Here is a 26,502-nt window from a genome sequence, read left to right as displayed (position 1 = left end):
TTGGGGGAGGGGTTTCACCTAGAATCTATGCTATACCATAGGGTTATCCCTCTTAAGCTGTCATTTTCTCCAGGAGAACTGATATCTGTAGTCTTGAGATCAGTTGTAATACTGGGGGATCTCCATGCAACCCTAAGAACTGCTACGGAGATCAGGTGTCATCTTGGGAGAACTCCAGCCATTGCCTGGAGGTTGGTGGCCCCCTTCCAAGTGCATTGAAGTCAGTCACCTTAGAAGGGTTTAACTCTACTTACTGGGGTTTCTGTGAAGACAGCTAAATGCAGGCATCTACAGACAACACCATCAAGCAGAACAAAGTCTGACCATTATTAGAAGGTCTGGCAAATGGCCCCGACCCTGTGGTCAAATCCTTTGTTGAGTAACTGGCCACTATGTAAGTAGTGAGATCATTCCTTGGCGCAAGCCTTAGCTATACTTGGATACGGACTGATGAATCACACATTCAGAAGCCAGGAGGACCCTTGAACCAAAACTAGATAATTAATGAATAACATAACCCCCCAGGGTGTTAACTTTTATATGAACAAAGGTTTTCCTTTTACATCGACAGCTTTAAAAAGCGTTATAGACTCTTAGGGGCTGAAATTTTGGTGCCTTGCCAATTAAGCCTTGCACTTTCAAGTAGTGGGAGAAGTACTGAAAGAGCTGCTAGACAAGCTGTTTGCCATAGTGAACATTTTCCATTTTTTCCTTGATAGTTTAGTGGCAACTCAGCAGTTCCTTTGCATTTATTTCCATGCGTGATCATTTAAATCTCTCTCTGAAAGGCATTCGTTATATTAAGGCAACATTATACAAGGGAATTTGCACACACAAATGTCAGAAAATGCCAAGTTACAGCTCTCAAAGTAATTCTAACTCAGCTTTATGCCACTTACACAGAATATCAAAATGGAAATGATATTGCCATGTAGACAGAAAAACTTACATGTATATCTGCGTTCTAAGAACAGCAGTTGCTGTGAAACACAGACTTCACACTTCCCTTCTTTCTGAACATTTTAATGCATCCAGACTAACACTGGATTAATACAATTTTGGAGCTCAAGAACTGTCTGTAATACACCTATAGTAAACCATTAGGAAATGCAATGCAAGAGAACAAGGCATTTCCCCCCCTCTGGACATCACCAAATGTCATATGAAAGTCGGTCTAGAAAGTTTGTAGCTAAAAAACATCAGTGAAACCTATTGCTTTAGGCTGGCAATTTCAGAATTCACAATGCAGTTCTATGCAGTCACACCCTTCTGAATCCATGGACCTAGAAAAATATGGGAGGGAAGGAGGCATAGTATAGCCCGATCTTATCAGATCTCAGAAACTACGCAGGTTCAGGACTTGGATGGGAGACCTCCAAGGAAGACTGTGCAGAGGAAGGCAATGGCAAACCACCTCTGCTTCTCATTTGCTTCTCATTTGCCTTGAAAGCCCCTTGCTGGGGTCGCCATAAGTCAGTTGGGACTTGATGGCACTTTACACACACACACACACACACACACACAGAGAGAGAGAGAGAGAGAGAGAGAGAGAGAGAGAGAAGAGTACGACTGTGCTTAGGATTGCATTGTCAGAAAAATAGATATTTGGAAATACAGTATGTGTGACAACCTATAGCTCCAAGGCCTGGAAGGTGCATATTTTTTGTACTGCAAAAAAAATTTTGTGCTGCATATTAGCATTGGTTACAGAAGTAACCACCACCACCCCCAAAGAAAAAAAAATAGCCACGTCTGCCCTAAATTCATTTTGGGCTCCATAGATTACACTTTCGTTTTAAACTAATTCTCACATACTCTTTCTTGTAATATGTACAAATCCCTCATCTTGTGGATGTTTTGGCCGTTTATAGCATTCCTCTTGTTTTGCAGCTCGAATCGAATAGAATAGAATAGTTTGCAAAGATGTCATACTGGGCAATGTTTTCAAAGCATTTCAGCCTCTCAAATGGCCCAGTTACTCTATTCCAGATACATTTGTATTGTCCAGTGCCACCCAGAAATGAAACCATAACAGTATTTGTGTTTCATACACAGCTTGCAGACAAGGTCACTCAGAAAGCTCCCAGGACCGATTTCTGGTTTCCCTGTGCATCTCTTTGGAGTTACAAAAGTATTGAAAAGAAGCCACCAATAATGCTGGTTGAAAAAAAAGTAGTGTTATGCCATAGACAGAAAATAACTCAGCTAAAAATATACCGAACATGTAGCTTTGGGAATCACACTCAAGTTTCCCATTTGTAAAAGGAGAACAATGATAACTACCTTTTGTGTAGTTATCACAAAAGGTAAAAAAGAAAAAGAAAGGTAAAAAAGAAAAAGGAAAGGCTTGTAAATGTCTGCAAATGGTAAAGTGCTAATAGTAACACAGACTGTGATGTCAAATTATGGAAGAAAAGGTAGATAGGCCCTTAATGAAAGCCATATGCCTCACCTTCTGACTCCGCTCAGTTTTAGCCCCTCCTCCTGGTCCCCAGAAGGTGCACCCTCCAGTCTGTCCCATGTGGGGGTGTACAACTTATTTATACCTTTCTAGGTTCATTACTGGCCAGGTTTATGAAAGCATATACTCACCAGTCAGGTGAGGGCTTGAGAATCTTACGTCTTCTTCAGTTCAGACTACAAACCGTACTGCAATCAACAACCTGTTTTCTAAATAAATAAATAAACTATGTGTTCTTGCTGAATTGGACTGAAAGAACAGACCTTAGGTCCGTGCTACATATTAAAATGTATGCAAGTCCACCTTGGCCACAATGCAGCTGCAAGCTCCCAATGGGAATTAAAAGTGCCACAGGGGACAAATTTGGATCGGAGCCATGGTGTGGGGGAGTGGGGGGGCTCCTGCCTTCGCCCCATTTTGACTTTGAAATATGACTCCATGAACACTGAATGCTTGTGTGTGCATATTTTATGGAGTTCCCACTAGAAACTCGCATCTGCAATATGGCTGCAAGTCCCCGTGGTTGATTCACATACATTATAATGTGTAATATGGAGCTAATTCGACATTCTCATGAGAGTTGGGGTTTTTTTGGTTTTGGGGGTTTTTTTGGTTACTGTTACCAAAAATATAGTTGTAATCCAGAGAAAAAGAACAGTGCAGAGAAGCAGGCACTCATATCCAAAATGCTCAGTGTAAAGCAGATATAGATTTCAATGTATAACTGAATGAAGAAGCAATCTATTTGCATTGCATTAATGTCATTGAAACATGCATAGAAATGCACATTCACATCACCGTGTGGCTGTGAACTTAGCAAGAATAGCTAATAAGAACAAATAAAACATGTTTTGTGTGAGACAAAAAACAAAACCCAAAAGTTTATATTAAAGCTTAGTAAGATAGAAGTGCCATCAGCTGTAAAGAAAATCAGCCACATGTTAAGCAGTGAGATAGACTAAGGTGGGGGACATATTGTGATATCAAGCATCTTCTTCTGGTGTTAATATAGCAAGACAAGACATGTAGACAATGCCCCCTATTCTGCCATGTGAGTATTTTGTGGCACACCAGAGACTATACCACAACTAGTGTTGTGGGTATGGGTGGTGTGTCAACATTGATATCAGTTGGTTTCCAGCAACACTGCCTGTAATCACACAGTTTATCATGCCTTCACTAACAGCAACACTTTTACTGGTGCACCTGTGTCAACACTGCTCAGAACGAGTCAGTCACCCTTGGTACGAGTACGAATTACCTTTCACATCTAGTTTGTCAAGAAGGCATAGGTCACATCTGGCAGAGTTACTGAGTCACTGCTCTAGGAATCCGAAACCTTTGCTCCATCTATCGAATTCACTCCCCTCCTCTTGCAAAATGTTCTATTTTGCCAATAAAAGGCTGTCAACTTTAAGATTTAAAGATTTAAGCTTGAAGGGGCTATAATTATTTCCCTAGGGCTGTCGAGATTTTTGCAGTTCACACTTTCATTGTTCCCATATGATTTTGTCATAATTCCCCACCCCCTTCTTTGGAGCTGGCACAAGTTTTTTCTTCCTCCTTTTTCTCCTAAGTACTCTGTTACAAATTGAAAATTGGAGAACATGGAATAAATGTGAATTACATTTTAATATCAATTATCAATAACAGGAACAAGCTAGCTGGATGATTAATATGGCGATTAAAGTGAGGTGTTTCACTGAAAAGCCAGTCTGCGGTTTGGAAAGATAAAATGGCCTAATTTGTTTTCTAGCTAACCGGAATTGCACTATGTCAGCATATTGTTTTTATTTGCTCCTTTTGTTCCACAGGACCAGAATGTTCCAGAAACTTTACATCAATGAGTGGGGTAATCAAATCTCCTGGATTCCCTGAAAAATATCCCAATGGCCTTGAATGCACTTACATTGTCTTTGCACCAAAGATGTCAGAGATCATACTGGAATTTGAAAGCTTTGAACTGGAGCCAGATTCAAATCCTCCAGGGGGAGTGTTCTGCCGTTATGACAGATTAGAAATCTGGGATGGATTCGCTGAAGGTAAGGGGGTGAAAAAAACTGCATGTCAGAGGACCATAATTCCACAGTATGCCCTATAGAGCATACTGCCATTTATCATGTCTTTATATCATGTAACAAGGGCCCTGGCTTGATTTTAACAAAGCCCATTAAAAAGTGAAAGATAAAAAAATACTCTGTAAGTGTTCAGTGTATTGTACATGAAATATGTCTGAAGAGTTTGACTGTTGAGTCTGGCTCTAATTTTGTAATCCTAGTCCTACTGCATTGTCCATGAGATGTCTTATGCTGTCTGACTGCACTTCTTTATATCCTGTAATCTGCCTTGAATCTCAGCAAGAAAGGTGAGCTATAAATAAACAAAAAAAAGTTATGAGAAATGCAGAGCTGCTACCAGAAACAGCCCCAGCTGCATTCTCCCTCTGTGATGTGCTATGGAGGTAATCTTGAATGCACATGAAGATGTCGTATCACGAATCAGGCCATTGGTCCATGACAGGCAGTATTGTCTGCTCAAACTGCAGTGGTTCTCCAGGGCCTCAGGCAGTGGTCTTTCACATCACCCACTACTTGAACTTTTTAACTGGAGATGAACGTGGGACCTTTGCATAAAAAGCAGAGGCCCTTCCACTGAACCACAGCCCATCTTGTGCCCTGGTGTCATTATACTAAGTATTTCCCCATCCTAGCCAGCAACAGCCAATGATCTGGGGCATAAAAAATCACAGCATGATGCTGTCCAGTGCAGAGGAATTCAACACAGGGCTTGTGTTTCCGGGAGCAGCCTTGTATTTCTCCATTTCTACTCTAGGAATAGCCCTTGTGCCAAATTCTACCAAGAGATACACAACCTTTTTGATTTCAACAAAGATACAACTATTTATTTTTAGTAAAATCACCCTGATAACAGACTCTAAAGATTTATTTTGCATCTTGTTCGCACTAATGGAAAAGGGTATGTAAGGATTTTATTATTTCATTCTGTAGTTTGTTGCTGTTGCTATTATGGGCTTGGGAGAACGTAACTGTGATGGAATGCTCTTTAAAGAAGGTTTCCAAAGTGCAGCAATCAGACAGCTGGAAGGGAAAGGGTTAACAGTTGCCTGGAATGAGAGCTTGATTGACAGGCTGTTTTCTCCTCTCTGATTGGCCAGTGAGAACAAATCTTCAGGCTGACAAGATTTTGTTTTCAGAAAGAGTTGTGTCTGAGTGTCTGACAGGGAAGGTCAGACAGGTTCCTCTCTGGAGTGAGGGAAGAGAAATCTTTTGCCTTAACTGCAACTTCACTTTCCTGAAGAAGAATTCTAGTTAAGAATTCCTAATATAAGTGTTAGCTTAAGCTGAAGCCTGCTTGACACAGATGCCATAGAATTGGGGCTATGTTTTTGACGAGAGTGATTGGGTAGTAAGTGAAGACTCCTTTTCAAGCCAAGTGAAGAAGGGTTGTATCTTCTTAGGAGAAGATTAATTCCTGCCCAGTTTCTAAAGGGGGGTTGGCTCTGAGGAGTGTTGTGAAGGTCAATTTCGAACTAACTTCAGGAAACCTGAGAGGTCAAAAAGAACTCTGTGAAGAAATGTTGCTGTAACCAAAGTATTACATAAAACACCTCTCACTGTTATGATCTAAGAATACATAGACCTAAGCTTCAAGGAAACTATTTTGTCTGTTACTTAAAGAGTATTCTGTTCTACCAACAAAATTTTACCTCAGCACTTTCATTCCCTGACTGCCCTTATTCAATCTCTGCCTGTTCAATAAAGTTATTTCTTTTGAACATTATACAGTCTCCAGTGCCATTTCCAACACAGAGAAAGATGGCTCCTGCTTCTCCCCATTAAGTTTCTGTGCTGCTTATCAGGATGGGACAAACAGACTTTCAAACCACAAATAGAGACACATTACTTGAGGCTGTTCAGCCAAAGCAGGCAAACTTGAATTTTGGCAGGAAAATCTGTGTCATAGTGGGGAGAACGAAAGGGAGGTCCTTCATAGTAACACTAGGTTTTTCTTGTGTTGAGCACTCCCCCTCAGGGTTCATACAGTATATTTCAAAAGCTTAGGGAGTCATGCAAGCAGTGATATGCAAACATGCCCTCAATACTTTTTACATGCCACAGAGCACAGCTGAAGAGAGCAGCTAGAGTGAGTCCAGTGATACCTTAAAGACCATCATGATTTTTCAGGGTATAACCTTTTGAGAGTCAAAGCTCCCTTCATCAGGTCATGGCCCCATCCCTACACCCTCTTCTAGTAACAATGGAAGAGGCAAGAAAATGACTAAAGGATTATCCAGTATTCAGCCTGTCTATTAGAACAGTCCTGAAATGGTATTCTAACTATGCTTGGAAATTTAATAATAGGTTTTTCTCCATAGCACAGGGCTTTCCAGTGTTAATTCCTGTACAACTTTTGCTTTCAGCTGAAGTGTGGAGAAAAAAGACCAGTCAGCCAAATTATTCGAAATATATATTTTCAGAGATGTTATTGTCAAGGGTTTTTTGCCCCCTAAAGTACTAATTTTCTAAGTTCAAGAAAGTGACTGAATTGAAGCCATTATAAGAAAGTGCAGTAATTGTTCCAGCATATTTTTGAATTTAAAACATCTTTTGTTTAAACTGTAGAAATCAGGGTTGTGACAGTTGAAGCATGGATTCCTATAACTACTTAGTTGGCGTATTATTTTGTGGGTTCTTTTGAAAGCATGCCTGACTTAACATGTGAAAAGCATATGAAAAGCACTACTAAAACAGCGCTTGTGATGAAGACAGAAATAAAAATAATGTCAATTTTATAGAATAGCAATGAGAATAATGATGAAAAAACACAAGGACAAGATCTCCTGCGGCTCAGTCCCTATAGAAAAGCAGCTGACCAAAGGATGGCAACTGATCTGTATGCCTACAGTGTATTATCTTTTGGCTCTGGAAGATGATACTACAGATTTTCTAGTGTCTTTTCAAGGGGACCATAGCGCCCCCCCCCCCAAAAGTCTGATGCTTTCTGGACTATGGTAAACATACAGGGAGTCACAAGCAGGAATGCATAGAAGTCTAAAAGAAAACATTAAGTGTATGGGCTGAGGATAGGGCTGCCAATCTCCAGGTGGTTCCTTGAGATTTCAGTTGCTCTCCAGACTACAGAGATCTGTTCTGCTGGAAAGAAAATGGCAACGTTGGAGGGTGGACTCTGTGGCGTTGTGTCCCTGCAGGCCTCCCTTGCCTCCCCAAACTCCGTTCTACCCAGGATCCATCTCCAAATCTCCCAGAATTTCCCAAGGTGGGGTTAGCAACCCTAGCTGAAGGCTGGCTCGGGGCCAAAGCCTGTGATCTCACAACCCTAGTTGGTTTAAAAATAATTAGGAAAATACTTAGGCTCCAATCTACAAAGCTTCAACTGGCCTAGTCCCATCAGTCCTATCCTAAGAGACTTCTTAAGCCATATATACCACCGTGAGTGTTAACGCTGAGCTGCAATGGTTTCTGTGCTAAACTCAGATCTGTAAGGACAGGCAGAGAGGCATTCTTTTTTTTTTCCTTCCAGTCAGTGCCTTTGGGATCTAAGAGAGGCATTCTTGATGGTCACCCTTCAGTTATGGAATTCTTTGTCTCAGGAGACCTGCAGTGCTACAAAGCTAAGAGCCTATACGTTTTCTGAAAGCAGTTTAAGACATTTTTTAAATTTTTGGTGGCTAGGAGTAAAAGGGGATAGAGCAGAACAATTAGTGTACTGTTACCCACTGTTAGAACTTGGCTATAAGTCCAATAAATAAATCATAAATCTTGCAAATGACAATGAAACAAGAGGTGAACCCGTTTTGAAGGAGAAAATAGAAGCAACATAGTAGGTTGTAGTAACCAGTAAAGCAAAAAGAGCTGTGAATGAGTGGTTTTTCTGTGCAGAAGAGAGACACTTAAAAAATGCATTTGCCAAAGGCAAAAAGTATGTGCAAGGACAGGCTGACTGAATGCTAACCATTGATAACTTTCAAGGAAAAAAACTGGGCATTCCACACCACACTGAGCTGATGCGATGAATGACACATATTCATCACACAATGTTTCTTTGAATCTTTGTTACGGGATGCCTACTGGAGCCTCAAAAAGCACTTTAAAGATTATTGCAAATGATTTTAAGCATCATCTCTGTGATCAGTATTACAAGTACTTACACTAATTTCTTTGTGCACTAAATATTCCTTTACTCCAAATTCTCTCTGTGTGCCTGTGCATGATAAGGTTGCCAGCTGCACAGGGGGAAATAAGAACTGTGCCTGCTCACATGGCTTTAACTGTAGCGTGATCTGCAAAACCCAACAGGTAAAGCATGAAGAATAACATTATCATGTGCTAATATCTGAACAGAGACGGGCTGTTAAAGGAATGGTGCCTGGTTCAGAGACTAGGAAGACATAGTGTGCACTTTTAGGGGTAGAATTCACGGTAAAATTCACTAGGGCAGAGCTATGGCTCATGGGTGGCACTTCGGTTTTGTATACGCAAGATCCCAGGTTCAATCCTTGGCATCTTCATTTTAAAAGATACAGTAACAAGGAACGTAAAAGACCTTGAATGGAGATCCTGTAGAACTGCACAGCCAGTTGTAGTAGATAATACTGACCTTAATAGACCGATGATCTGACTCAGTATACAGCAGTTTTACATGTGCCCACGATAAGGCAAAGGCATTTTATCATGTCACAAAAGATACCATTTCTTCAGGACAAGAAGTGATGATCCCATTTTCCTACATGCCAGTTTTGGCTTCACTCCTGTGAGGCACAGAATGATTGTAGGCGGGAGCCAGGCAAGCTGCCTCATGCTGCCTGGCCAATAGGAGGGGAGAAAGGGGAGTCTGTCTAAGGGCTGCCCCTCCTCCTCAGGCTTACTCTGCAAAGGCTGCCCACCCAGCCTACCCTTCAGTGGGATTTGGCAGTTGCTTTGGGGCTGAAGAGAAATCTTTTGGGTTCTGTGTCCAGCTGGCTCGGAGCAGGATCTTTTTTTCACCTGTTCTACATTATTCTTACCTTTAAAAGGCCTTTTTAAATAGGACTTATTCAGGATGGTGGTGCTCAAGCCCTAACTAGGGAATTGCAGAATTCATGTGGGTTAGGTGCTTGAGACTTAACCAAATTAAGTTAAATTAACTAGATTTTAAGACTAAATGCTGATGCATCTGAGTACTGGGGGCGGTGGGGGGGGGGTCGTTCCAGCAACCCTTTCAAACCTAAGGGACTTGAGAAAGATCTCCCTCAATGTTGGCAGCATCATTTGAATTCTTATGCTGACAAGCTTGGGTCGATGGCAGTGATGGTCCTCATCTCTTAGCACAGGGTTATGTGCATACATGGAAAAGTGTTCTAGAGCTAGGGTGGGATTGTCCAAATGTAGACAATCCTGCTGTCAACCCTTTCACATAGGGTTGGCCAGATCTCCCGGAATTACAGTGGATCACCAGGCTACAGAGATCCATTCCCCTGGAAAGAAAATGGAAGCATTGGAGGGTGCACTTTATGGACTTGCACCCTGCTGAGCTCCCTCCCCTCCCTAAATCCTGCCCTTCCCAGGCTCTGCCACCTAATCTCCAGGAATTTTCCACCTTTCAGGGAACTCTCACTAAAGCAGGGGTCCCCAACCTTTTAAAGCCTGTGGTCACATTTGGAGTTCTGACACAGTGTGGTAGGTGCAGCGGCAAAATGGCTGCCACAAAATGGCTGCCGCAGTTTACCTTCAGTCTCACAGTGAAGATCCTTGTGCTGTGGAAGCAGCTCTTGCCAAAGCAATGTTTTTAAAAATCTGCACAGCCAATCAAATCAACAATGACCTATCAGAAGCCATACTTGGCAAAATCCCCACCTGGCCCCACCCACTTTCTAGAAACACTTGGTGAACAAGAGGAAAACTGTCATCGGGCACCATTATGATTGTGGGCACCATGTTGGAGACCCATGCACTAAGTTATTGGGAAGGTTTCAATAGTTATGTGGTTCGGATGTTATTTAATAAACCCCAGTTCAACACAACTTTTAAGTCTTGCATATTCATTTTAGAATATGGGAGGACAGGAAGTATACTCTACACATTTGGATTTGTTTCCTATCTCTCTGAAATAAGGGTACTCTACACAGCCTAGATCTATTTGATGGAACTCGCATCATCATACAGCTATGAAAAGGTGGGGACATACAAGCACAGCCATTCTCAGTGCATCATTCCATTAAAATAAATGGGTTTGAGCTGATCTGTGTCGTGCTGTGTTTAACCTTATAGGTGTAATCCAAATCCCTGTGTTTACAAAACCTTCCCATTTTCTTCCATGAAGGGCAATACTCTCCATCTGCACAGGGTTTCTCATGGTACATAGAGTAATTTACTGACCACAGAATTGAATGGGCATACGTAATCACTTCCATCCACTGATTTCAATGGGAAAATTATGCACAAGTATAAATTTGCATTGAAGTCAATGGATCTTACTTCTGGCTGTATTACATCCTATGCTTTTAACATTTGTATTGTCGAAGGCTTTCACGGCCGGAGAACGATGGTTGTTGTGGGTTTTCCGGGCTGTATTGCCGTGGTGTTGGCATTGTAGTTCCTGACATTTCGCCAGCAGCTGTGGCTGGCATCTTCAGAGGTGTAGCACCAAAAGACAGAGATCTCTCAGTGTCACCTCTGAGAGACTGTGACACTGAGAGATCTCTGTCTTTTGGTGCTACACCTCTGAAGATGCCAGCCACAGCTGCTGGCGAAACGTCAGGAACTACAATGCCAAGACCATGGCAATACAGCCCGGAAAACCCACAACAACCATCTTTTAACATTTATTAAAAGTAGTTAGCTCATGAATTCTCTCAATCAGAATGATAAAAAACACAAACAGCATTTTGTGTTCAATTTTATTACTCTTGCCATGATTTTAATCCCTTAGACCATTTATTTAAAGTTCAGAATCTCTCTTCATCATCCAAAGCTGGATTGATGCTGTCAGAACATCACCAAATATTGTGAGTCACAAAATACAATACTTTCTATCAGTAACTTCAAATTGGCACCAGCAACTCTGTAATTCCAATTTAAGCAGCCAAGAGTAAATTTGCTATGTTGAAATCCATTTGACCCTTAGCTCGCAAATTACAAGGCAAAGAAAGATTAATAGGAGCCTTCAAGAAAGACTGACACTTTCTAGCTAAGCAGGTAGTCATATAATCGGGTGAATTATTGGTCAAGATGTTTTCTGCACAGTGAACAATTTAGTGTGGGTGCCTTTTACACATTATTAAGTAATTTATTGTCATTCGCATGTCTGGAAGCCTAAAATTGAAAATATAAAGAGAGAAATCTAAGTATGCTCTACATTTATATAGGAAAACTAAAAACCTCTTTTTTATCCAGTTCAGGTCAAATCAATATTGCATTAGCTCAGTAGGCAAAGCCTTACATATTGTGTAAGAAAATTCAGTACCTCTTTATATCATATTCTCTACAAAGCTTTCAGCTGCTGGGTTTTTTTTAATGCAACTAGAAATGAGAATACCACTATTATATCTAGAGGCAGTATTCCCCAAAATTGAAATTTTAAATTACCAAGCATATCGTTTAAAAAAATTATAAACCTGTGGGTTGCACAGAATCTAAAAAAATGTGAATCTGCTTAAAACAAATTCCCTTCTGTTGGCTATCTCCAAGGAAACTTGCAGGAAATGGAGGGAGGGGTGGCCTGGAGTAAGGTATGGTATGGCCATGGCTTCTTTTCTCTTCCACATTAAGGTCAATGGCTGCAGTGATCAAAGGACCGAATGGGAGGGAGAAAGGGCACAGATGTTTGCCCACCAGACAGAAGTGGGAGCAAATACAATAGTAAAGACTGGACGCCAATTAGTCAGTTGCAAGCTTTGCACAAAACCTGACAAAAGCTTTTGCAGAGGGTAAGGGAAAGGGAGAGCCACAAATCAGCAAGCCCTTCTGGGCCCTATAAAAATTGGGAGACCCCTTCAGTGGTTTGGGGGAGATCCTAGAAAGCAGCCTAGCAAACACTGCCAGACGTTGCTAGGGAGCTTCCCCTCCTTTTCTTTCCAAACCTCCCAGTTGCATATAGCCATCAAGTGACACATGCCTAAGGTCACAGTGTACCTTTGAGCGTCAAGAAAAATGTAAATGCAGAACCAGGGTGGGACAAGGACTGAGCATTTAACTTACGGGGAAATTGCCCTAGGGGGGCCACTGGTGGCCAGGAGCAAGCAGAGCCAAGCTGCAGCAACGCTGCCAGAGCCTCAGGGGCTTCGTGGCCCAGACCTCTCATCAGCAGTGGCATTTTCCAGTCCACTCCTGTGCAGAACCAATGCAGAGGCAATCCTCGTAAGCTCTGTATCAGAGACCTGTACATAGGATTCCAGGCCCCTTGCCAATGGGGCTTCAGACATACGGTGCTGGATCAGCAGATGTCCCCACACCACCCCTGCAGTCATGTACAGAACCATACAGAATAGCAATGCTGCTGAAATGCTTAATTATCAGATTTGTGTTATGAACGATGGTAGGTAACTTGCAATGATTACCTGCCATTATTATGACCACAAGAATTCTTCTTCAGCTCAAGTCGCAATCTAAACCAGAAAAGAACCCCTTGCTTGCTCTGCTGACCCTTTCACAAATTCAGAATTAGACTCGGGCAGGGGGAGGGATGAGTTGTTTTTAATTGAGGGAGAAATATTTTCTGAGCCTAATTCTGAATCAAGCTGAGGGGAGTTAACCTAGCACTTCTACAACTTCCCAGTTGTAAAGCCCGTGGTTAAAGTGCCAGAGTAGGATCTGGGAGACCCAGGTTTGAATGCACGATCTGCCATGGAAGCCTGCTGGGTGACCTTGGGCTGGGCACACATTCTCAGTCTAACCCACCTCACAGGGTTGTTGTGAGGATAAAATTAAGAAGAGGAGAATAATGTAAGCCCATTGAGGAGAAAAGATGGGATGTAGAGATGAAGTAAATAAATCAACTAGAATGTCTATATAGGGTTAAGCTTTCATAGATATCCTCAGGGGTCATTTCGTAGAAAAAGAGCTGCAGGAATTCATTAGCATAACTCATTAACATAACTCATTTGCATATGCCACGCCCCTTGACATCACCTATTCTGGCTGTTTTGGACCCAATCCTGGCCATTCAGGGCCGAAATTGGGCCCAAAATGGCAAAAAGGGAGCTGAAAATGGCCAAAAAGGGGCCCAAAATAGTCAGGATCCTGGCTGTTTCGAGACCAATCCTGGCTGTTTTGGGTATGATCCTGGTCATTTTGGGCCCGAATTGGGCCGTTTCGGCCCCGATCCAGGCCGAAATAGGCCCAAAATGGCCAAAAATCAGGTGGGCGGGACCACCTGACATGACCTTTTGGAGAACTACCGGAACTGCGTTCCTACGCGTTCCCCCTCAAAATGAGCCCTGGATATCCTAGAATTAATAACCGTGAATATCCACTTAAAAGATACGCTATTATTATAATAACAGAACTGTATCCTATCTGCTAACTTCTGCCCTTAGCAGTGTGCTCCATGATGTCATTTTGTTTTATTGGTACCATGCTGGGCATAGCAAAGCAGATGAAGAACAGAATAATGTAGGGGGGGAAACCTTGATGTTTATGGATGTGAAGGTACTGCGAAGGCCACCAAGGTCTGTTTACGTGATATGCATACCTCCACTGTGTTATGATTGAAGACAGAAGTACACTTGGGCTATTGCAGCGCCTCTGTTCTCTGTGCCAAGGAGCACCTTCCCTCTCCCATATAGTTATTAGAGACTGGTGAATAAGGCTCTCCATTGCCTACTTTTAATTCAGTCTGAAATAGCCTGTCCTGCTCCGACTTCCGAGGCGTGCCATGTTAGCGAACCAAACATAATGTTTTACTTTTAAAAAACGTGATTATGCTCAATAGGAGGGTTCGTCTCAGATCTGGCATCTGGTTGTGTTTATAGACTAGCTGCAACTCAGACATTCCGCAACTTTTACTACCTGGACAGGCAATTATGGGGGGAAGGAAGGGAAGCATTTCATGTACGTATTTTCATACATATGTGCTAAGAGTCAAGACGTTTCTGGCCCCACTGGATATAATCATCTAGGTCCAACTTCACTCGAGGGAGGAGGTAGAAACCTGAACGATGGAAACACTAACTGTGACTAAGAAATATTTCAGAGAACATCCTCCAGATCTCTCCAAAAGACAAAACAGGACATTATTTATCAGGGACAGACCAGAAAATGGGGACAGCTGCATTCAGAACTAGAGAAAACACTACTTGTTTCTTTGTGCCCTTCCTCCAAAGTCAAGTTGTCCATAGAAAGATCCCATATTTCTCAGTTCTCTACTTCTCATGCTTTGGAACATGGAACTAAACTTGCTACTGCTACTACTACTAGCAGCAGAAGCAGAAGCCATAGCAGCACTAGTAGTTAATGAAAACATGAAACTGAGTCTACCAAGATCAGTACTGTCTACAATGAACAGCAGCAGGTCTCCAAAGTGCCAGAGACTAAACCTAGGATCATCTTCAGGCTAAGTAGATACCCTACCACTCAGCAATGGCTAGGGTTCCTAGGTGCCTGCCAGTGGTGGGCAAATTCTTGGGGGTTTGCCCCTTTGCCTGCCAGACTGCCAGTGATTGGTAGGAGGTGGCAAGCCCCCAGAGGTTCCCCAGCACCAGCAGGCACCCCAGGAACGCATGAGGTGCACACTCCCAGGAGGCACTATGACACTTCTCAGAAGTGACATCATCACGCAAGCACTGGGAGCACATATGCGTGGAAGGCAGAAGGTAAGAGCCAGGCCTCCCCCACTTCTGCCAGGAGAGTAAGGGGACCTGACAACCCTAGCAATGGCCCCTCCCCTAAATCATATGGAACTCTGTTCTTTTAGAGCAGAAAACCGAACACAGAACTGTTCCAACATTAGTCTTCAGGCTGTTTCTGCATGAGCTTGAACAGGAGTGCCAAATGGGCTATTACACAAGTGCAAGTTGACAATCTAGAGTTAGTAACCCAGTGGGCCACTTCAGAAGGAATGCGGAAAGGCCATTTCATTATCCTAATGAGCAAACGACAGCAAAACAGTTGCAAAGTTGGTTAGAATAAAAGTCATGCTAAATCACAAGTACCGACACAAATTTCCCTGGGTCACATTATCTTAATAGCAGAGGAGATACTATATCACAGCCATCAAAAGAAGTCCTACAATTTCCACTTCCTACTACAGGGAAAGAAAATCAATGCTGTCCAATTTCATGATGCAAATATACACTCCTCACTGTTGTGGATGATTTGTTAGAAGGTATAGCCCATGCTCCATCATTCCATGCTCTTGCCGGCTAAACTGGAAATTAAAGGAGAAACGGCTGCAAGTGTGATGTAATCCCTGCTTTGGAAGTCTCTCCTGCTTGCCGGCCAGTTTCAGCACAGAGCAGCAGAGTGCAAAGTGCAGTGCAGGTATCGCGTCCAGCAAATCAACATAAGCATGTGAAGAGAGTCCTGCTGGATCAGACCAGTGGTCTATCTAGTCTAGCAACCTGTTTCCCACAGCAGCCAGCCAGTTATCCCAGATGGCAAAAAACAGGACAGAGAGGCTGTAGAGGACACTGGAGCCTGCCAAAACACTGACTTCCAACAGCCCAGCAATGTTCTTAATCCAAGTTTGGCTAGCTAAGATCAAGGCTAGACCTGGAGCCTTTTAAAGAACAAAAACACTGGCAGGAAGACTAAGGAATACACAGGGAAGTAGAGATTAAGCCCCTACTCACCCCCAGAAGCTTGCTGGGTGAACTTGAGCAAGTTAGGCTGAGAGAGCGAGTGGCTCAAGGTCATCTAGCAAGCGTTGTGGCAGAGTGGAGATTCAGTCGAGGTCTCCTGCATACTAGCCTGACATTGTGCTACTTTTATTCTTTCTGCCTCCATTCATCAAAGTAATGGTACCACTCTAGAAGCACCACAGTAGTATGCCTTATATAGTTGTACATAAGATCAGGGACAGGGCTTTTTTTCAGGGGGAACGTGGGGGAATGGAGTTCCAGAACCTCTTGAAAATGGTCACATGGCTGGTGGCCCCGCCCCCTGATCTCCAGGCAGAGGGGAGTTGAGATTGCCCTCCGCGCCGCTGAGCGGCGTGGAGGGCAATCTCAACTCCCCTCTGTCTGGAGATCAGGGGGCGGGGCCACCAGCCATGTGACCACTTTCTCTGAGGGCAACCCACTGAGTTCCACCACCTCTTTTCCCAGAAAAAAGCCCTGATCAGGGATGTACTGGTTTCCCAACCGTCTTTTTCAAGGAGGAACCCCTAAATTAATTTTTCAAATCCCAAGGAACCCCTACGTATGAAAATGCTTACAGGCCCCCAAAAAGTTGATGCTGAGGAACGCAATTCAACTCTTTTTGGTCTTTAAGGTGCTACTGGACTTGAATCTTGCTCAACTTTTAGATCTGGTTATTTTAATGACATTATTATTTTTGTTTTATGTTCTTCGGGATTTATTGTAACAGCCTTTGGCTATGTACAGTGAACACTATGATTCACAGCAGGGTGGCTGCCACCACAGTAAGGGCATGATCAGTTCTTACATGTTTGCTTGAGTGGATGGAGAGAAACACTGGCAGGATAACTAGGTCACAGCAGTTTCTGTATGCTGTTTTTCTTGTGCTGTAACACACTCCTAGATGTCCTGTCTGGGCTTCTAGCCTAAAGATTAACGGTTCTGCCCAACAGAGAAGAATCGCGCAGTAATTGGTGTTTTGGAATCTTGGAAAGGATATTAAAATGGGAGCCCATGATGGGGCTGAGAACTTATGGAACAAAATGCTACGAGTGTAGAGGCAATGGAGGCTGATGTTGTTCTTGAGTAGGGGGAAGCAAATGGCTGGGAATGAGGAGAACCTGTGTATGTTTTGGCTCTTAGCCACAGGGAAATTTTAGTAAGAGGCTCTTAAGCTTAGAAACTTTACCCAACCATGTTAGAGATTTTTACTAGCGAAAGATTTGTTGTCCTTAGACTTCTAACGGCTACTTTGTTGGCATATGTCTTCAGTGAATACCTCTGAGGGATATTATCATAATGAAGAGGAAATATTTATCCTCAGTGTAAATTATTTCCTTGGTGGCACAGACCACATTGTGAGGGAAGGGGGGAAGAAGTAGCTTGAAGCTGTTGAAAGCACAAGTAGGAAAGGACAAGCAGGAGCAAGGAGGCCTTCCTTGTGGTCCAAATGCAGCCATTCAAGGCATTTCTCTGCATTTACTGAACAATCCGTGGCGGCTTGCCCTGCAAAGATGGAGGTTACTGGATGAGTGTAAAATCTTTACAGTATCCTACAGCTATACCCACCAGTCCAGAGGATGTAGACAAAAAAATCCATATTATTTATTTATATTTATTTATATTTCAACACCAGAGAGCGTGCCACAGTGGGAGCTGGCAGCAATGCCTTCCTCCCACCTTCACCCAGCTGGGATCAGGAGTGGATCAGGTGGCAATGCCCGCCCACCCCCTGCTTTTACCCAGCTGGGATCAGGAGCGGAGCAGCTGGCAATGGCTACTCTCCGCCTTCACTGAGCTGGGATCAGGAGTAGAGCAGGTGGCAACGCACACACCCCTCCCCCCGCCTTCACCGAGCTGGGATCAGGAGCGGAGCAGGTGGCAATGCCTGCCCCCACCTTCAATCAGCTGGTATCAGGAGCAGAACAGGTGGCAATGCCCACCTGCCCTTCACCCAGCTGATAGCAGGAGGGGAGCAGGTGGCAATGCCTACTCCCCAGATCCACCAAGCTGGAATCAGGAGTGAAGTAGGTGGCAATGCCCATCCTGCGCTATCACCCAGCTGTTATCAAGAGCAGAGCAGGTGGAAAGGCCCATCCCCTCTTCACCCAGCTCAGCTCAGGAGCAAAGCAGGAGGCAATGCCCGCCCACCCCTTCACCCTGCTGAGATCAGGAGCAGAGAAGGTGGCAATGCCCACCCTCGCCCAGCTAGGATCAGGCATGGAGTAGGTGGTGATGCCCACACCTCGCCTTCACCCAGCCTGGATCAGGTGCCGAGCAGGAGGTAATGCCTGCACCCAGCTTCACCTGGCAGGGATCAAGAGGCAATGCCCACCCTCTTCACCTAGCTGGGATCAGGCAAGAAGAAGGTGACAATGCCTGCCTCTTTCACCTGGCCAGGATCAGGAGTGGAGCATGAGCCAATGCCCCCCCCCCCGACTTCACACAGCTGGGATCAGGAGCGGAGCAGGTAGCAATACCCACCCCTGCTTCACTGGCCGGGATCAGGCGCAGAGCAAGCAGCAAGACCTGCCCCTTCACCCAGCTAGGATCAGGAGTGGAACAGGTGGCAATGCCCATCTCCCCTTTCACCTAGCCGGGATCAGGTGTAGAGCAGGAGGCAATGCCCATCCCCCATTCGCCCAGCCAGGATCAGGTGCAGAGCAGAATGTTATGCCCCCCCTTTTGCTTGGCCAGGATCGGGTGCAGCAGCGGTGACCATGCCCACCTACCCCCACCTTCATCTGGTCAGTAATGGAGGAGGAGGGAATTCCTGCCTTCCCGCCCTCCTCTTTCTCGAGCCCATTGTATTTTTTCCTACAATGGGCTTTGTTGCTAGTGTGTGTGCTTACTTGAAAAGATTGCCAATAGCAAAGCACTATCACACATATATCTGTATACATATACTGTATGAAGGTATCCATATATGTTATGTTTTCATTTTACCTTACTGCAAGGGAATGCTAAATTTATTTCTATACCTCACTTTTCTCCTTAGTGAGGGCCCAAAGCAATGTACAACATTGTTCTCTCCTCATCCATTTTATCTGCACAACAACTGCATAAGGCAGCTTAGACTCAAAGAGAATGATTGGCCCAAGGGTCTCTCCCAAGTTTGAAAATCTAACCATTACACCACAATGGCTACATTCTAGTGGTTTGGGTGTTCCATTTCTGTCTTCATTTTCTGAACTGTCATTCTAATGAACAGTTTGTTATCACTTAACAGTATTACTTTGTGTTTATAATTGTGTGTCATTAATCACAAATCAGACTCATAAAAATACTTACCATGGACATTTATATTTATTTTTTTCCAGACATTGCATTAAGAGCAACGATTTTATGGCAAGCTGGGATGATATATTGTTTTTGCTAATGAAATATCACCAGTGCAAGACACTTGTTATTTCCTGTGAAGGCCACTCTTCAGGTGTCTATAGCCTGTGGTCATCATCAATTGTTGTACAGAAAACATAATTTACATTTGCTCTCTTTTCCCTCCTTTCAGTTGGCCCTCACATAGGCCGATATTGTGGGCAGAACACACCAGGCCGTGTCCGCTCTTCAACTGGCATTCTCTCCCTGGTTTTCTACACCGACAGTGCAATAGCAAAAGAAGGTTTTTCTGCCAACTACACTGTCTTGCAGAACAGTGTGTCGGAAGGTCAGTGTTTATCCATTCTGCAGCGCTTTACGTTGATTATTCTCAGTCATGTCTCCTCACCTGCTGGGTGCCACATGAAATATTTAAAGAAACCTTAGATAAATAAGGACTCGGTAGGTGTGTATCTGCTTTTAAAGCAGCTACCCTTTGATTATCAATGCCAGGAAAAGACATTTCCTCTCAGATTTGTTTCTCTAAAAAGTCCTAAGGTTGTGGAACAGCGTTGGTGGGAACTGAAAACAGCATAGCTAGACAATGAGTCGGATCCAACTAAATTATCTGCTGGCAAAAAGGGGGAGGGACCACAAAAAAGCATATGCAATACGGACAATTATTTTGAGGCTACGGCTGTTCCTTATGGATCGCAGGGTCAAAACTATTCAATGGCAGAAGCAGCTACTTTATATTCATTTATGTAATTTTTGTAATTTTAAACATTCCAGCGTTTTTTAAAAAAAGAAACAGTCTTTCCATGAGTATTAAAAGCATGGACACGTTTTTGAGGAAGAAAGGAGGGAGAAAAGGGAATACTTACCAAAATGTATATCAGTTGCACGGCAGAACTGCGGCAGCTACCTTAACTACAAAGCATATCTTTTCTAGAACCGAACCCTGCACTAAATTGAGGACTGAAAAATGCTATAATTTACTGTTTTAAATGGAAATACCTCAATTTAAACAAGTCTGACTTTATTCCTAAATGCCTCTTAATAACCAGTTGTAATTTTTCTGTTTGACTTTACAAAATTGTTTCTGTCGTAAGGGAAATGCTGATCAATTGGATCTCATTGGTTTAAAAAGACACCTTCAAATAGAATTAAAAATGTAGGGAATACAAGGTTAATCATACCCTTTCATGTCACTGCTGCTTTCTGATTTTAAAAAACATTTTACAGCATAACTCTTGTTAACATTTAGTGCTTTCCTGGCTGAATTTAATGTTTGTCAAATGGACCAGCCTGTTTGATCTTCCATGTAAGGGAGGAAAAGAGTGTGAAGATTAAATTGATAGCATTTAAGACTGAAGTTTAGAAGACAGATAGATCAAATTCAGTATCATTGCAAGTTCCCCAACAAAGCTATGCCAGAATAATTTAAAACAAGAGTATTAATTTACTTTCCATGCTTCATTAATAAACTTTCCTGTCTCCATGAAAATTAACATACAGTGAAACAATAGTCTCTCATTTTTCAGCACCATTTTTGTGTCTACTAACAATTAATAGACAAGGATTCCTCACATCACAGTCCTAGCAAGCCTGACCCTTTAACCACAGGTACAATATAGGGTTTAGAAAATCCAAGAGAACCCCCAGATTTACAGAAAAATCTTAGTTTGGGAAAACACTTGTTTCGGGGTACAACACCCCACCCCATGACCCCATGAATAGTGATGTTTCTGCATGTGCGGAAATCACAAAAGAACCCACTCTGGATGGACATTGTGAGGCATGATAGAACTCAAAATGGTTCAGGAAAGGAGAGGCACGAGCAGGTAATGGGGAAGATGCAGAAACAGTTCCATTTACCTTTCCCTGCCTGCCAACTTTTCAGTTCTTGCTGGGCAAGATAAAAGAGGGTTGGTAGAAGGACAGCAACTCAAAGGGTTGCTATTTGAAAGGATAGGGAAGCCTGAGCCGGCAGAGTAGGTGAGTCTGAAGCAACGAGGAGAGGGGCAGGGCCAAGAGGGTATAAGGAGGTAGGGTTGCCATCTTCCAGGTGGAGCTTGGAGATCTCCCAAAATTACATGTGCTCTCCAGGCAACAGAGATCCATTCCCGTGCAAAAAACAGCTGCTTTGGAGGGTGGACTCCATGGTATTATACCTTGTAGAAGCCCCTCCCCTAACCCCACAACCCACAAAAATTTCCAGGAAATTCCCTACCCAGAGTTGGCAATCCTATGAGGTGCAAGCTGGAAACTGGGGCGGGGGAGCAGTGGTGAGGTACAGGAAAATGGAACATCCCCTCCCCTGAAAGTCCTCTCGGGTCCCCTCTTATTAATACTATATTGCCAAAATACATTTATAAATACATCCTGTTCATTGGTTATGATGACTAATTTTCATGGTTTCTAGGTATATTCATAAAATAATATAGCATTTTCACAACGTATATGGAGGGGAGGAAAGAAAAAGAACGTTACAATGTAAAGACTACCACCTGATCCCACCAAATCATGGGAAAGCATCCTCTGGCAATAGGAGCTAAGGAACCCTTCAAGGGCTCCCAACAAAACTCAAAACTGAACTCTTATGGATTTGGGTATATCTGGTCATTTCCGCACATCCTAACATTGCACAACACTCACATAATGATGGCATCTTCATGGCGCAATTTCTGACATCATAGTGCCACAATCCCATTTTCGTGGCCTGACGACATCAGAAATCGCTCCATGAAGACACCCTCATTACGTGAGTGTTGCACGATGTTAGGACGTGCGGAAATTACCTCTGTCTGCGGCCAGTTCCATCAAGCAACAAAGTGCCTCAGTTAGTGTGCTGTAGTGTGCAAGACCTCGACCTGAGAATCTCCACTTAATCATGAAGCTTGTTTGGTGACCTTGGCCCAGTCTTCCTTTGCAGCCCAACCTGTCTAATCTTACTGGATTGTTGTACCAAAGAGAAAGTATGTACACCAGCTCCAGTTACTTGGCAGAAAGGTTGAATGCAGAAGATCATTTAGACTTTTTAGTCTAAATCCTCTCTGTACGTTTGGCCAGATCTGAATTCATCATAATTCTTTTCACACAGCTGCTGGCACTGTGACTTGACCATCACCCCCCAAAATAATCTTTGCCAATTCTTTTATCTTGCAATGGAAATCACCCTTGCTAGGCTAATACTATTGCATAACTTGCCTCAAAAATATTAAAGGCACAAACTGTAATTCCAGAATGGTCCGCCACATTACTGTTATAAAGAATAAGAAAAGCTTCCATGGTGTTTTATTCCAACTTTAGGAAGAGTTTTATCTTCAGTCATGTTTTTTAAAAAAATTAGGATTGGAACTAGCCTCAGATTGCCAGCACAAAGAGAAACATAAAGGCTCAAAGTGGCCTTAACAGACAAAAAGAGCAATTGTGAACAGGTCTACACAGAATCCTATCCAGGTCTATTCAATAGGGCTTAATCCCAGGAAAGTGTTCTTAAGATTGTACCGAACAAATAATTGGGTTTCTCCATTCAAAGTAAGAAAGTATGCAATACTGGCCTGTTAATGTCGCTGGGAATTTTTTGCATTGACTTCAGAGGTGTATGAACTATAGCTGTGACTCTTTGGAGAAATTATAATACGACTGACCAGATTTTTATTTCAGATTCCCAGTGCATACAACCACTTGGAATGGAATCTGGTGAAATCCATTCTGACCAAATCAGTGCCTCTTCTCAATATAGCACCAACTGGTCTTCTGAAAGATCCCGCTTAAATTACCCTGAAAATGGATGGACACCGGGAGAAGATTCCATCAGAGAATGGATACAGGTACAAACCATTTAATTAAAATTTAACTTCCTCTAGAGCCACTTCAAAGAAAGCAACTGGGAAAATATGTTTTTAAAAGTAGAGAAATGCAACAGATTGTAGAGTTTTAAAGTTCTGTTTAATATGGAAAACAACATTGCTTGAATATCTCACACCCCTCTTAGATACGTACTACAAATAGACTGACTCTCTAAGGTATAGGGGGAGAAGAAGGAAAAGGTCAGGAAGATTAATTCTTCTGCTTCCTGCATTTTTTTTCAGTCTTCTGGGCACAAATAACAGAGATTTTGGTTTAGTGGGAAAAGTCAATATTAGTTTAGCAGGCACTTAAAGTAAAATGGTCTGTTGAACAGCCCATGGTAGTTTTTAGATGAATAATACTCAGGGGCTACTCCGTGCCAGAGGTAAATGAGTGAGAATTTAACCTTTGAAGACTCAAGATTGAACCCAAGATGAGATGAGTTTACTTCTTTCAGTACTTCACAACATTATGCTGACATTGTGGTGAAAAGGGGGGCAAATGAAGTTGCTTTCATAAGTTCTTTTATTTCAGTTTTAAAATGTGGTTGGTCAAAATTGGTCCTGTGAAATCCAGTACGTGGGAGAGGCAGGATCAAGGACAATTAGGGTTGCCAACTCTGGGCTGGGAAAGTCCTGGAGATTTGGGAGGTAGAGCCTGGGAAGGGCAGGGCTTGGGGATGGGAGGGGTGTTCCAGCTGTTGATTGTATTGACTTACACTGTGTAATCTGTCTTGAGGCTCTGTGAGAAAGGCAGACTATGAATGAATGAATGAATGAATGAATGAATGAATGAATGAATGAATGATGCCATAAAACCCGCCCTCCGGAGCAGCCATTTTCTCCAGGGGAACTGAACTCTATCTTCTGGAGAGCAGTTGTAATTCCAGGAGATTGCTAGACCCCACTTGAAGGTTGGCAGCCCTATGAGGTACATGATGCATGATCATTAAACCACTTGCTAGTAGAGTAGACATCTGACTTACAAAATGGGTACAGACATAAATGTGGCAAGTTAATGAATGTCTGTACCCACTGAATCATGTTTTATATATACATCCTTGGACAAATCAAACATATGGAAATATATCTGCATTATATGGGTTACAGGAGGGAAGGCAGCATGGTATAGCCTAGTCTTGTCAGATCTCAGGAGCTAAGCAGGTTCAGAACTTGGATGGGTGACCACCAAGGAAGACTCTGCAGAGGAAGGCAATGGCAAACCACCTCTGCTTCTTGCTTGCCTTGAAAGCCCCTTGCTGGGGTTGCCATAAGTTGGTTGTGACTTGATGGCTCATGCATGCATATGGGTTACACTCAGGCTGAGAAAAGAAAAAGCCACAGCTTGGGTGCAATTTAGTTCAGGTGTGTCTGGGTTTGAGTGTGAAGTGTGTAGCTTCCAGAATTATTCTTCATCTGTTTCTAAACACACAGAGCGCACAGACACGGTTCAAAAAGAATGTAAAAATAGGCCAATGTTGATTTTCCCCACATAGTATTCTGAATTGGTGGTGTTTCTGCAAAGGGAGAAAGAAATGGCCAAGTGTGGGTGCCTCTGTCTCTCTGCACCCCACCACCACCACCACCACATACACACACCATGGACCTTTGAAATAGCACACAACTGAGAAACTCAGTTCAGGCAAACAGCAACCAGTTCAGCACATGAATGATTTTCTTTCTTTTTTCTGGATACTGGCCTGCGCACTTGCAAAAACCAGGACTGCAGATACTTTATCATTTGTGGATACACTAAAATTAGTTATGTGAATTGTTAACAGAATTAAATTAAGTGAATGTTGCCAGGTTGTTGCATAGATTTTTCTTAGGAAAAAAGAGTGCGATAAAAATTCAACATCTTGGTTATAATAAATATCAGAACATTTCCATGAGCTGTTTTAATTAGAATCTTCCCTTTCCTCTTTCATTGTGATCTAAATGCACTTGATGACAACAGGAGCCAGGAGAGAAATCGTTCACATTTGTTAGATTAATAATGCAGCATTGAAAGCTTCCAGGAGCTTAAATAACTGGGTCATTCTTTGAGCTTTTATTGTTTTCCATAGGAAATATCTAACTGACATATAAGAATAATGCATCATTAGCCATCAATAAGAACGTTTGCATCAGTGTTTCCTTTGAGGCTCGCTGTCTGCAAGAAAGCTTAAAAACATGTTGAGTAGTAATCAGCCAGGGGAAATCTTTCATTCCTGATCCTCCAGTACACAATGGGACTCTCAGGTGTCCAGATTATGAAGCCTCATCACATCCTAAGCTGCTGAAAACCAGTTAATTGTAAATGATAAACTTGATCACACTTCAACTCAGCAAACAAAAACAAGTTAATTCTAACTCCCAAGGTATACATAGTAAGGAAGCTCAGCAAACCTTGATTATAAAGCAGAAGGTGTTGTCGTTAATTACTGCCACTTCGTTTCATAGAAAGGTAGTGCATCAAACAGCATTCTATGCATTTCACTCTCACACACACGCGCTTAGTTTAAAATAAGATTTCATATTCACTGCTGCACAGTACAGCTTTTAAAAAACTGATTGCAGGTTATAATTGTGCCTGTACGTTCATTTTTTGATAAAGTTGAAAAGGTTTAAAGGGCGGCAGTAGAGATGGAGACAGGGAAGGTAAAATAATTTAGAAGGTTAATCTCGAAAATAGAAAGCTAAAGAAAGCAGATAGGAGCAAATATGCAATATATGCGACAAAAAGGGTGAAAATTCTTTGCAGAGATAGCTGCAGCCTAAGGCAGAGCAACCCCGTCATTTCAGAACTATATGGTATTGCTGCTGCTGCATTTCAAGCAATTTCTCCTACTGGCATCTGAAACCTCGCAACATTATGCTGCAGGGTTTCCTTTTAGAAACGTGCATTGCCCGCTCCCTCACTTTTTTGGTTTTTATGCAAACTTGGAGATTTCCCTCAGTTTGCTGAAAAATTCCCTTTCTTTGTCCATGGTCCTATTTTGTGGATTTTTTGATCTGCATGTTCAGCTCTTGGAAGCTAAGCAGGGTCTGCCCTGGTTGGCTTTTGGATGGGAGAC

General features: G+C 42.8%; 1 protein-coding gene across 2 annotated transcripts in view; it reads left to right on the top strand.

The window, feature by feature from the left end:
* Positions 1 to 26,502, top strand: part of NRP1 (neuropilin 1) — a 172,833-nt gene that overhangs the window by 71,991 nt on the left and 74,340 nt on the right. For both annotated transcript variants that reach the window (XM_054990732.1, XM_054990731.1), the window contains exons 4-6: positions 4,276 to 4,503; positions 19,786 to 19,941; positions 23,262 to 23,428. In XM_054990732.1, coding sequence (XP_054846707.1) covers positions 4,276 to 4,503; positions 19,786 to 19,941; positions 23,262 to 23,428 — 551 coding nt within the window. The remainder of the gene's footprint in view (positions 1 to 4,275; positions 4,504 to 19,785; positions 19,942 to 23,261; positions 23,429 to 26,502) is intronic.

Source organism: Eublepharis macularius, chromosome 11 (genome assembly GCF_028583425.1).
Source record: "Eublepharis macularius isolate TG4126 chromosome 11, MPM_Emac_v1.0, whole genome shotgun sequence".
In the NCBI taxonomy this organism is placed as follows: Eukaryota; Metazoa; Chordata; class Lepidosauria; order Squamata; family Eublepharidae; genus Eublepharis; species Eublepharis macularius.
The sequence above is the reverse complement of the archived record's forward strand: the minus strand, read 5'-3'. Positions and strand labels throughout refer to the sequence as shown.